Source organism: Mytilus trossulus, chromosome 9 (genome assembly GCF_036588685.1).
Source record: "Mytilus trossulus isolate FHL-02 chromosome 9, PNRI_Mtr1.1.1.hap1, whole genome shotgun sequence".
Classification (NCBI taxonomy): domain Eukaryota; kingdom Metazoa; phylum Mollusca; class Bivalvia; order Mytilida; family Mytilidae; genus Mytilus; species Mytilus trossulus.
Window position 1 is genome coordinate 7,644,858 of NC_086381.1, and position 13,293 is coordinate 7,658,150.

At 31.5% G+C, this 13,293-nt stretch overlaps 1 protein-coding gene across 3 annotated transcripts; it reads right to left on the reverse strand.

Moving 5' to 3' along the window:
• Positions 1–154: 154 nt before the first annotated feature.
• On the reverse strand, positions 155–12,660 carry LOC134685053 (BTB and MATH domain-containing protein 38-like). 3 transcript variants are annotated; one of them, XM_063544436.1, is made up of 5 exons: positions 12,054–12,660; positions 10,764–10,879; positions 9,105–9,121; positions 3,862–4,167; positions 155–674 (listed from the first exon to the last, which is right to left on the reverse strand). In XM_063544436.1, exons 4-5 carry the CDS (start codon positions 4,151–4,153, stop codon positions 259–261), a joined length of 708 nt encoding a protein of 235 aa, XP_063400506.1. In that variant the 5' UTR covers positions 4,154–4,167; positions 9,105–9,121; positions 10,764–10,879; positions 12,054–12,660; the 3' UTR covers positions 155–258. The 3 variants fall into 3 exon arrangements, with proteins under 3 accessions (XP_063400506.1, XP_063400507.1, XP_063400505.1); XM_063544437.1 differs by lacking the exons at positions 9,105–9,121; positions 10,764–10,879; positions 12,054–12,660 and adding an exon at positions 8,212–8,308; XM_063544435.1 differs by lacking the exons at positions 9,105–9,121; positions 10,764–10,879; positions 12,054–12,660 and having other exon boundaries at positions 3,862–4,626.
• Between the last annotated feature and the right edge of the window lie 633 nt (positions 12,661–13,293).

Consider the following 13,293-nt stretch of genomic DNA (forward strand, 5'->3'; position numbering starts at 1 on the left):
AATATGAATAATATTTAAGCTATACTTAGTGTTTTTTTTTGTATTTTTTCAATGTTCCATAAACCATGAATGAAATTGAAGTCATCAGAATGTTATTGAGAAGAAAAAAATAATCAAACAAAACAACTAAATTTGTTGGAAAACATGGCTCAATAGTACATTACTTTAATGTCATAAGATAATGTAATGAATTAATTAACAAATAATAACAATTACTCGTTTCATGAATCTCATCAATGCTGCCGTGTAGTAGTACATTTATCTGAGTATGTTTTTTGCATTTTCAACTTTTTTTTTGTTGTCACATTTTTCCCTACAATTACAATAACTAACGTTTTCTAAAACTTTCATACAATTGCTGATCTTTGATTCCATCTTGTCCATGGCTGCACATCTCATTATGAAAATGTTTGCTTTTGTATCACTTGATATCTTGTCAAACCTACCAGTTCTTTGAAACGCCGTGGGAGAGAATACGCTTGCATTTGCAATACAAGCTGTTAAATATTTCGAAAGAGAGTAGAGTTCAGCTTCTAGAATATCATCCACTAACTTGTCTACGGATTTGTATTCATTTTCAGCAGTGCATGCTGCTAATACCTTGTCGATTTTTACCAATGATGTATCCGTCTGGTATTCATGTGCCAACGGTAAAATGCTACGAGCTGTTACTGCTGTAAAACAAGTAATATATATAAAATAAGGGGTGTGCTAAGGATAATTTATATTACGGTTCGGATTGAAGGAAAGTAAAGATGTTTATGAGAAGGACTTGTTCGTTCCATGTTCTATTTTTCAATATTGACGCAGATACACGACTTTACACTAAAATCTATGATAAATAGGAGGATTTTAACTTCCCGATTATCAATTTCCCATTTCTCAGCAGTCACATAACCTCTTCTCTAATTTTTTGTATTTAAATATCGCAATTCGAGTTATATAATATACGTTATGCTCGAGCATTGAAACACAAGTTTGAAGTGCCTCGCAATATCGCAAATTTACGTCCTTTTCGATTCTGAATCATATTTTTGTAACATAAGAACTAATTAGCTTAGTTGTTTTATGTGGGTTCGAGTTATATAATAACTAGTAGTTACAGGAGTATCAGTTTCGTGCACAGCGAAATAAATATGTTGTAAACTTCAAAAAGTGGGGTTGAAATATTATACTGATATTTTGTATTAAGTAATATTCTAAGTTCTTTATGCATGCAGCAGCATCTCAATTAACGTGTACCGCATAACGAGAAATATAGGGATAAAATAAAATGCATATGCCGCTTTTATACGGATGAATATATAAACCACTTTTAATTTTTATACTGACGTTAGGTTATAATCCTAACAATGTCGTAGTCACTTATAATAAGTATCTCATAATACTGATTCATTACAATAATTAATGATTGGTTGCACTGACATTCCTCTTTTATTTTTTCATGCTATTAAAAAACACAGTAGCTAAGCGTGCAATAAACGCAGGAAATTGTTCCCCAAAATAGAAACAAAATAATTTTAATCGTATCATTTGTGAACCTGAATGAATTCAGTGAAGGTATGTTGTTGCAATAAATTGAAAAATTACATAGGCGAAGATTATTTCTTTTGCATGTGTTGAACAAATTAATCAATTAATACTTGTGAGAAATGTCGTAGTTTATAAGGAACAATTCTCGTTTGAATTGTTTTACATTGTCATTTCGAAGCCTTTTATTACTGACTTTGCGGTATGGGCTTTGCTTTTTGTTGAAAGCCGTACGGTGATCTATAGTTGTTAATTTCTATGTTATTTTGGTCTCTTGTGGAGAGTTGTCTCATTGGCAATCATACCATATCTTCTTTTATATATGTATTTATAGTATACAAGCTAGGTATTATCCCGCAGTTAAGATTTGTCACTTTTTAAGAACACATCCGTAAAACAACACACGCCCACCGGACAGAAGGGATCAGAAGGGCAAGCATACCACATCTTCTTTGTTTAAATATAAATGTACTGTTTTCGATTATAAATGGACGAACATTTATTTTTTAATTTTATACTTTAAGGATAGAGGATAACATTATTGAACTATTCGCTAAAGTACATGTAGTATGTATTCGTATTTAAAATGAAATACACAACGAAACATGTCTGATAAACTGATAAACAAAATATCAAGAAATTAAGGATGACTACATGCATAAATAAACACTTTTAAAAAAACCTATTATTTCTATTTACGTTAACATATTTACAATATACAATTTACGTTTGTATTGTGTCTATTTATTTAACGCATCAATGTAAATATAACGGAATTTGATGAGACTGTCATTTAAGTGAGAGCGTTAGCGCTTTAGAACCAGGTTTAATCCACCATTTTCTGCATTTAAAAATGCCTGTACAAAGTCAGGAAAAATGACAGTTTTTGTCCAGTCGTTTTTGATGCGTTTGATTTTTTGATTTTGCCATGTGATTATGGAATTTCCGAATTGATTTTCTTCTAAGTCCAGTATTTTTGTGATTTTACTTATTTTCCACCGAGAATAGCAAAACCTCATGAAGTATATAGCTGGAGTTTATAAACTATATTTAATTCCCCGGTGCCATGGTTTGACATCTCCGTTTTTTTAAACAAAGCACGGTTGGTAACATGTTATGAATTTACTTACAATTTCGGGATTTATTTCTCTCAAGTAAACGGAATCAGAAAAAAAATCATTATCCTATGTCGAATACCTAAAACGTGTCAAAGAATATGAAAAGTGCTTGTAGAAAAGTACGTTATTATTTTTTAAGTACAACTCTAATTCGTCGAGTCCATTGAGTGAAAGAAAAGACAGAATAAGAAACTTGGAAGGGGAGAGTCAATGAAAAAATATGTAGATTGATTTTTTTAAAATTTTTCATTGAACTTTTGATGTCGTCCCTTGATCCACAGGACACATCAATGTAAAAACTGTTTAGATTTTGAAGTTTCAAATTTTACTATCAGTTGCAGAAAATTATAAAACCAATGAATTTCACATGCACATTTATAAAAGCTAGAATTGTGATTGCATAATCAAGAACACAATCATGTACGCAAATACCACGATGGAAGCTTTAAACGACCTTGACCAGCTACTTGAATATTGATCAGTTCATTCAACGTTATAGTAACTGTGTTCTTTTTTCGCAGGTGTGAGGTCGAAAGTTTTAATTGACCAATAAAAACGATCGTTCCTTAAAGAGTTAATCTAATAAAGTTTGTTTGACTGATTATATCTGTGACCTTTCGCTAAGCTTGGCTGTAGATAGGTGTAATATAGTTCTTAAGTAATTGTGTTTTTCATTCAACTAACTTTCAGTGACTGAGATTTCTCTTATATTGGTTCTTTTTGTCTTTTGTTTAACATAAGTTTTGTTGTTGTTAAATGAGTAAAACCATTTGACTAATTTCTACAGTTTGTTCATATGTTTGAATGATAACGCTGTCTAAGTTTCCAGTTCTCAGACATGTATAACCCATCCAAATTATTTATTTGAATGTCAAAAGTGAAGAGCCTGTTATTCAGTAGTTGCAGACTGTTAATGTTTTCTTCATGGTTTGTTACAGGTTCCTTGTTTTTTCGTTTGAATTGTTGAACATTTACCTTGAGAACACATGACCCAAATGGAGCCATGTCAGATTTTCTCATCATCCGGACGCTTAGTCAAAAAAAATGACGCTGATAAATAGTGTGCGCGTTCGAAAGCCTCAACAATCTATCTGTTACATTTCTGATCACTTATAATTTTTGGGGGAAAGAATGATCAATAAATTTATTTAAATTAACTACAGTACTATTTTATTATTTACTATAATTTTTATGTTATTATATGAATTTATACCTGACAAAATCAATCCATCGAAACCAGGTAATGTGTGTCTTAGAAAGAGAGCAAATGTTGCTGGATCTTTATCAGGAAGTTCAATCTCACGAGCGTCCTTCTCCTTAAAATTTCCGGTCAGCATTGTCCTGAAAACTGGCGATTCTTCCATAAGCTGGTCTCTGTTCACATAAAGATTTTCATTGTTAACTTTGATGTTTAAATCTGGGAAACGAAACGCTGATAATGATGTATTTAGTGATCTTTCTTCGTCATTTTCATGTTCTGATTTTCTTCGTTTGGCCATCTCCATTATTGATGGAAAAACTAAAATAATACAAGAATATACGCCAGTAAAACAGAAAAAACAACAAAATAAGTATTTGATAAACAGATAGTTAAACCAAATCACATGATATAGCATACTCACAGATTTCACGCACTCTAAAATGTTTTTAAAGAGAATTGTATCCAATCTAAATTAAATTTTCATCGGAGTTACTTTTTCGAATTTGGTCCTGAGGATCTCATTCCTAGCATATTTACAAAACTCAGAAATCATTTAGCAGGGGCGTAGCTACCCGGAGGCACGACAGCACGTGCATCCACGTCGTTTTCACAAAAAAAACCAAACAGAAGAGAGATGAGTTGGTCAATCGGAATCAGACAGCGTGATGCATGTTTTATCAAAGACCATTATGATTATGCTATTTGTTTAATGTGTGAAGACTGTTAGTGTTGGTGTCTTTTCCGCCTATACTGGACATTAGTTTGACAACCTATATACAAGTGTTGATGAAGCTGTTCATGCAGAGAAGATCGTAGTTCCGAAGTTGCGTGTACATTGATTCGGCATGCAAAAAAGAAATGGCAAAATAAATTGATTTTATTGAATGTTAAAAGGAAACACCTATGTGTCATTTTTTAATTGATGAAATATCATTAAATAACGACATTTGATTTCAAAATAATTTTTTTTGGGGAGATTATGACAATATGGGAAGGTAACTTGTATCTTTTACAATATTTGAATTTGTAATACTCAGTCTAAGATATGTAGTTTTGGGGCACATTTTACAGTGTACAGTTCATCAGTTTGCAGTTTGGAATGAGATGTACCAATCGACATTAGAATTATCAGAACCCTTCGATATCGTTGAAAATATGCCGAGGCGATGTGGCTGACACTGAGACTACCGGAGCCAATCACCCTGCATCCGTGCTGCAACCACGCCAAAACAGTATTGGAAAGTCTAATTTTTTTTTGCGTTCATAGACCACATGATAAGGGAACTTGAGAGTGGAGTCGCGTCAAGTTCACAGAAAATCGCTTCTTTGCGCTGTATCTGCCTTATCGTGTTGTAGGAAATATCACAAACGAACAAATCTCAATACTGTCTGAGACATACGAAACTGACCTCTGGCATGTAATTTTGACGAATTCAATTTGGAGTTCGCTCAATGCCGAACAAGTCCGCTGGTTTATAACATCTCGCGAGTACTACCATGCCATGATGGCCCTGAGATCGATCAGTCACGGTACTACGTATGTAATTGAAAACAAATGTACGATCAACAACGAACAACGACATTTACTAGCGTTACTGCATAGTCATCGGGATTTCAGTGTGAATGTTGACAAAGTAATAGAGAAGTTTGTTTCTGCCCATACTCGAAGAGCAGATTTTGGACAATTTTGAGTAAATTCTGTATCACAAATATGTGTTGTTTATGTATAACTATATTCATAAGATTTATCAATAGTTTTACATTCATAAATTTTTATCTACATATAGCTCCGCTTTTGACCGTCCTATGACCGAAAACAGAAAAAAACCATTTTTCTGCATAATAGGATCCCAAATAAATTGCTTCCACATCGTTTCTTTCTAGGGAAAACGGTAGTATTATATTTTCCTAGCATAAGGTTGGCCTTTTGTGTACCCAAGACAGGGCGTAGGAAGTCAAATTAAGAGCGCTGTGATTGGATGTAAGGGTACAATATATGTTTTATTTATCTATGAATAACTGCAGTATGTAAATTTATAATATGAATTTTAAAACCTATTGAAATATTTTCTAGAGAATTATTCGAAAAGGCTTCCAAAATTTCATAAATTTGGTGTAAAATGACGGTGGGCATGTATAACATAAACCAGCTCCGTTGGAAATTGGTCATGATACTATTTGGCTTCAATTTTTAAAATAGAATAATAAAGTACTAACACCACACACAACTGTTTTATCCAGGTTTTTATTATAAAAAGTGGTAAATTTAGAAAATGTTAGTATTGTCGCCTATGACAGAATAAATAGTACCGTTTCCCTTTAGCTGTGCCCCTGGAAATGTGTTTTGACATGCATGTAGGTACAAAAGATGATAACAAAACTACACCGCCGTCTATAATTACGACACCTTTATAAATTAACAAAAGGCTATATGTAAATATATGCGGTTATTCTTTTACTGGTAGATGTGTCTTATACGTACCACATTACCAAAGTATAGACAAGACAATTAAAATATACCTTGCAAATGAAATATTATCAACATAAAATGAAGCAACAATAACCCATTTAAAATAAATATAGGCACGAACAAATGTATGCGTGGTTATAATAAAACTGCTTCATTGTATCTTGTTGCACTACATTAGATGCTATACAAAGGAATAACAATGATAGTTTAGACTTAAATTAAGCAAGAAATATAGCACAACATAGTTTTATTATGTATTTTTTCCAATTAGAGTACTGACACAAAAAAAATGCCGTTAAGCCATTAATCAGTGACTAAGTGCCACATCACTGGACTTCTTTCGTAGTCAATGAATATATACGATACGACGACTAAAATAAACAATAAACACAACAATAATACGATTGGTTTTCACTGAACACAATCGATGGTTGCTTACACAAAACAAACAATACATAATTCATGTGATGAAATTCTTAAACTAAGACCCAGAGTGTCTTTTTACTTTAAATAACATTTGCTACTTACATTAATTGTCGAAATTCGCACCTGTTAAAGACCAATTTTAAACCCTAAATGATATTACTTGATCTAGCATATTAATCTATTGCAATAAAAATTCATAATTTCAAATAAAATTTGTAGATTTATCTAACTAAGTCCTTATATTTGTATAAAATAACATTCGTTTATAGTGGATCATTGTTTTAACAATGAATTAGCTGCAATCAAAATTTGCTTCCTAGTCCCTCTCTGTGATTACAAATAGATAACTCTGGCTCATTTCTCAATCAATCTATCATGAAGGGAAGTGATTTCATGCATATACTTATTCAAAGTCTATTTAAAAAAAAATAAAAAAGTTCTTTAAATTGGTATGTAAAATGTTTAAACGTTTCAAATTTACGAAATTATATTCGTACATCAATTGTTTTGATACATCAATAACAAAAACTGAAATATATTGCATTGATTCATTTTGTAATTATTCAAAATTATATCAGAAACCTAAACATAATTATAAAAAAAATGAACCTGTTAAGGGGAGACAATTCTCGTATAACTTTTTCGAATAGACCACTTTCGAGTTCATCCGTCACCGGCAAAAACTCGTCAATTATACACGCCTTTATGACGTCATTTACCAGATAGAGGGGCTCGCCTGTTTCCCTGCACTATTTACGTTCATCAAGCGTCTTAGTGATCGTCTTTGTGCAGGATAAACTAGAAATAATGGTTGCTCTGTAGGTACTTACTGACATTTCCCTAATGACAGCAGTGTTGATTGTCAATTTTGAGAATTCAATTTGCCGAATAATTCGTACACTATAGAATTATAGTTTTCCAACCACTCGCTCAACATTGGAAGGAAGTGACGACGCCCCTAAACGCACAAATGACGATGATAAAGGCGCGTATAATTGACGAGTTTTTTCCGGTGACGGATGAACTCGAAAGTGGTCTATTGGCACATAATACCACGGAATGTCACTCATCATACAAATGGCACATCCATATAACTAATTAACTGCGCAATCGCGCTCCACGTTCAATGATGATTCTGAATTATAAATATAACCAAAAGTTGTTAATCTATAGATAGTGAAGACTAATGAAAGCTAACCCACTGTAAAAATATTTTTTTGCACTTTTTTAAAACTCAGAAAACTTCTCGAGCCACTTGACTTTCATAGCTCAAAATTAACGTTTTTACAGAATATTTTAATAAAGTAGTTACAGATTATTCGCTTCTCAAAGTGTAAGACGCAATAAAAATCGTATGCTTGCACAATCTTACCGAAATACGGATTTAATTAAGTCCTAAACATTTTGACATTTCTTCGTATATTTTTTTTTTTTATCGAAAACCGGTTTAAACAAATCACACGTACGTGTTAAGATCCGACTAAATACCTATTTCCCGATATGGTTAGGTAAAATTGCTAATTGATCGTCTCTAGGTGATGTGCCACAACAAGGAAGTAAATCTCTTTTTATTGTAAATACCTTCTACCTTCAAATGATATATTATGAAATATAATATCTATTTAGATATTCATACAGTAGTATTTTATACAATAAGTTTGAAATAATTGTAAAACTTTTTCACTAATAACTTTATTCAATTTCTTAGGAAGATTATATGTGTATCAATGATTTGAATTGAAATTTCCACGAAAGTACCCATCTTCAGTTCGTTGTCGAAATCAAAGGTAATAATTTGACGAAGATGCTGACACTGATCTGTTTTACCAGCCTAAGACATTTGTGATGTTTGAAAGAAATATTTCTTCTTGATTGTCACACGGTACTGATTCTAACAGGTATATTTCCTTAACAGGGATGGGTCTGATTATTTTCAGCTTTCAACGTTTATTACATCTATAGCATATTTGAGAAATGATTTTGTTTGATATGTTATAAAATAATAACTTCAAATTTCATCTATTTAAGAAACTACAAAATTTTACAACTTGATGTACATGTATATGAACATTGTGTCATTGGTTATGACCAATTTCACTTTATCATCATTGATCTCTGAATTATTTTGACCTTAATTGAATAAAGATTTATAAAGAGTTTCGTGTTGGTCTTCTGACCTCTTCCACACTTCATTTGTATTTCAAAGATTCAGTTTCTGGAAGTTAAATATGTCCAGACCAAATACATTCCAAAATTTGTGTATTTGTCCATTTTAATTCATGTTGTGCCAGTTAGATAATTTTCACAAGTCTGATTGCCCTACATCTATACACAATTGCTCATAACTATAAAAACAAACCTTAATTGGTCTTCTTTCTGTCAATGACAAAAATCACTATATAAACAAATTTTAAACATTATATTTCAAGGTGTAAAGAAAAGTATTACTTGAATATAACAGTTATCAAATTAACTTATGTACATCTTTCAATTGTGAATAAATGAACACCATCATGTTTAACATGTATTGAATTTGAATAACAAAATATTCATTTATTAACCATAATCATAGTTCTGTTTTTTTCCCAATTGTAATCAGAATGTTATCATATAGTAATCAGTATTACAGGGTATTTTGAAAGGGTAACTGATTAAATTAAATTACATACGATCGGATGTTTGCTAATAAATGATTACAATGATTACTTCGAAAATTGAAATCAATTACAGCTGATTAACGATTACAATTACAATTACATAAAGTCTGGTCCTTAAAAGGTCTCAAAGTTATTGAATTGAAAATGAAAAGTAACAAGTGATAACTTCCTTTACCGTTACAGATGAACAAAACATCTTTTTGTTTTGGTTAAGAAAAACTTGATGAAATGTAATAACTGTAAATAGTACATTCTCTCATAATTTTTAGTTCAAGGAAAGGAGTAGATCCAGTAAGACCACTTTTTATAATTTTTCAAAACTACCTCTACCCTTTTTTATTGAAAAAATATACCATGAATTTGACTGAAACTTTAATTTACAGACCCACTTTCAAGAGTCAAACCCTGCTTTAAGATAAGAAGACCCCATTTTGTCAGCGATAATGCATAAATAGACCCTCAAATCTGCACATATAGTCATTTGAGGCATGACATTTTTCAAATAAGTGTTTTTCAGTTTGTATTCATGCACAATTACTAATGAGATTGCATTGTTTGGGGAAAAAAGTTGTCTTTTTGGAAATATTTTAAGCCATTTTTTTTTTCAAATTGGGATTCTTCTCCAGGGTAAAAAAACTTTTACTCTCCACTAATTTTAGGCAAACAATATCACTGATAATCAACTATACGAAAGTTCTTATAAATACTGGAAGAAAACTCAGTCAAACATTATATAAAAAAAGAGACAGAAAAATAATGAGGCAAACAAACAAAACACTGCGGACTATCGATTGAGGAACATTCTGTCGAAATTGGATATAAAGTCATGTTCTCCAGAAAGTCAGACCTTCATGCAACTATTGAAACTCATCAAAATAATTAAAATGCAGCGCGAACACCTGTCATACTCTGCAATAAGGCGCAGAAAACTTATCCAGCTTAATAAGTGTGGTTGCACTACTTATATCACTGCCTTTAGCTTATATAAACCAGAGACATATATACGTCTCTGTATAAACTGATATCGATCGAAAATGCATGCAAGTTGTAATTATAGATTACAAAACCTTAAAAATAAACGTTTCATTATATTAATTTTTGTCAAAACATTGCAAACCAAAATCCAGGCATATCTTAAAACATTTACTAATCGATAATAGGATGGTATATACCGCATCACACACGTCACGTTGTCAATGTAAATATACAAAATGACGACTTGAACTCAACAGTATAGTAGTATTGTTTCATAATGTTTACAATCAATGGTGGGTTGTGAACAGGAAATGTTTCTAGAATGATGGCAATGAAATTCTTCAGCTGAGAGTACTCTTCATTTATCATTTGTAGTATCTACTTACTTGGTCGTTGACGACAATTTACCACAACATGTATACATATAAACAAGGAAGTAAATCTCCGGTTGGTCTTTTCACCACCGAACACCACCGCACACCACCGAACACCACCGAACACCCTAAAAAATGCCAACCACTAAGAAAAACAGTGATTTTATACAATAAATATATAATATAGTTTGCTACTATACAAATCCTTGCTTGTATAGTTATAAATTTGACCTAACTCTAATATATAAAGATATCTAAGATATTAATACCTACATCAAACACAACTTCACAAACCACCGTTATGGACACCTCATATATTTTTCTTCATTCTGTCATTTTCTATGAAAAAGTTTTACCAATACTAAGAAAAGAGACAAATATCCAAATCCCACCGATGCCAGAGATAGAGGATACTTGAACTGATTACTAATTATGATATTATTTTTTTTTTTGAAAAGAGTTTATAGATAAGCACGAATCTAATTTATTCAATTATTGCTTTAATATATTTATTCTCATAACCATTGCAGATACATAGTTACATAGAGAGAGTGCAAAATATGTACAAGAATATGCATCTATTTACAAATCATAATATATAATTATATAATACATGGGTTTCAAAATAATATACATTTTAGCCAGGAGGACCCACATGTTTATTTATACACTCTATAAGCTTATAAAGTCTGTTTTAATCTGACTTTTTGTTTAGTTTGCTCATCCGTTTCCAATTTTTAGTGTATTAACGTTAACACGAGCCAAATAGTATGATAATTTTCAAATGTACATTCTAGCAGATAATGCAATTCGTCTCCAATGCTACCAAGATTACAAAGATGACATTTTCTATCATTTCAATAATACCTTCTTGGAGAGTTAAGATATCGAAATATTTTTCAAAATGTAATTCTTACTTAACAATTCTATAATATACTGCTTGTGTAGACTCTTGTAATTGTGCAGTTATATCGTTTCTATGTTTACTTTGTGTAGTGTATATGTTGTATGCCTATAGTTGTTAAGACTTTTGTGAATAAAGATATTTGAAATGTATATGTTTTATGCAAATAAAGTATTCATTCAATATAAGTTTTGTTTAATTCATTTTTTTTTTGGAAAATGTTTTCAACTGCTCACTGATAAACAATAGTATATATGTTATGATCATTATTAAGAATAATTACACAATTATAAACATCAACAACCCACTAACGAGGTCTATTTTATAAGTTGAAAAGAACAGGTGGCTTATATAACTCAATCACGCTGTCAAAAGAAATTGAAATTAAAATTTCGTACCTAAAAAGGTCGGTTTTCTGGCCCTGTGGTGACTGCAGACAGAATTGCACCAAGAACTCAGTACAGTGTGACTCTTGCAATTCGTGGTACCACTATGACTGTCAACAGTTATCTTTACAAGACATCAATTTCTTGGTAACATCCAGCAGTTCTACGTTCTGTTGTTTGACTTGTTTGAGAGAAGAAGTAGGATCAACCTACTCTTATTCGTCTGGCTTACTTCGTCTTAATTTGGTAATTTAATTTTTTAATCTAAAAAAAATGTTAAATTGCTGAATTTTTCTTTTAAACTTTTGATGGTTAACTTTGTTAATTTGATTAATCGGCTTAATTTATTTTACAACTACGCGTGTCAATCTTTGTTAATTAATCTTTATATAGCACATGTATTTATTTATGAATATCATTTCTCATTTATTTTGTAATTTTATGTTTCAATCTTTATTACTTAAATTACTTGATACATTAATTTTTAGTATCTGGCTTAAATTTGTTTAATCTGTTATCACTGACGCGTGTCAGGCTTTGTAAATTCAATATGCAAATTCTTTATTGTTAATTGTGATCAATCATGATAAGTGATAGATTAACACAATAAACATAATTATCATCGACGATGCATCCTACAAAACTTACTTTTCATTTTTCTCCCATCTGGCATCAGAGTTCAAAATAAACAGCCTGGAGCTAAGAATCCCAGAGGAACTAGTCTTCGGCTCTGATGACGAAAAGGCGATGACCAATGCAATCAGAGATGCATTCCCATCAGCAACTAGACTTTTGTGCACAAAACATTTGAAAGACAATTTGAAACATTATCTCCAAAATAAGATTGGTGTTGAGGTAAAAGAAAGGAATCATATCATGGACAGCATTTTTGGGAAAGACGGGGTAGTTAATGCTAATAATACCATAGAATTTGAAGATAAATCAACTGAATTCAAGGACCAAATAGAACAATATCCAAAGCTAACCAAATACTTCACAGAAAATTTGAAACCGCGTATTAAAACATTTGTAAATGAACCAAGGAGAAAGAATAAAGACAAATCCGAGAAACTGTGGACAAACAATAATGCGGAAAGTATTAACCATGTTTTTAAGGTTGCAATTAAGTGGAAACCCCAGTCTACTCCAGAGTTAATCAAAAAACTTTATGACTGTGTGCTGGTACAGTTTGTACACCTCAGAGGATGTCTTCATGACCACGGAGACTATGCATTAATATTCAGTGAAACAC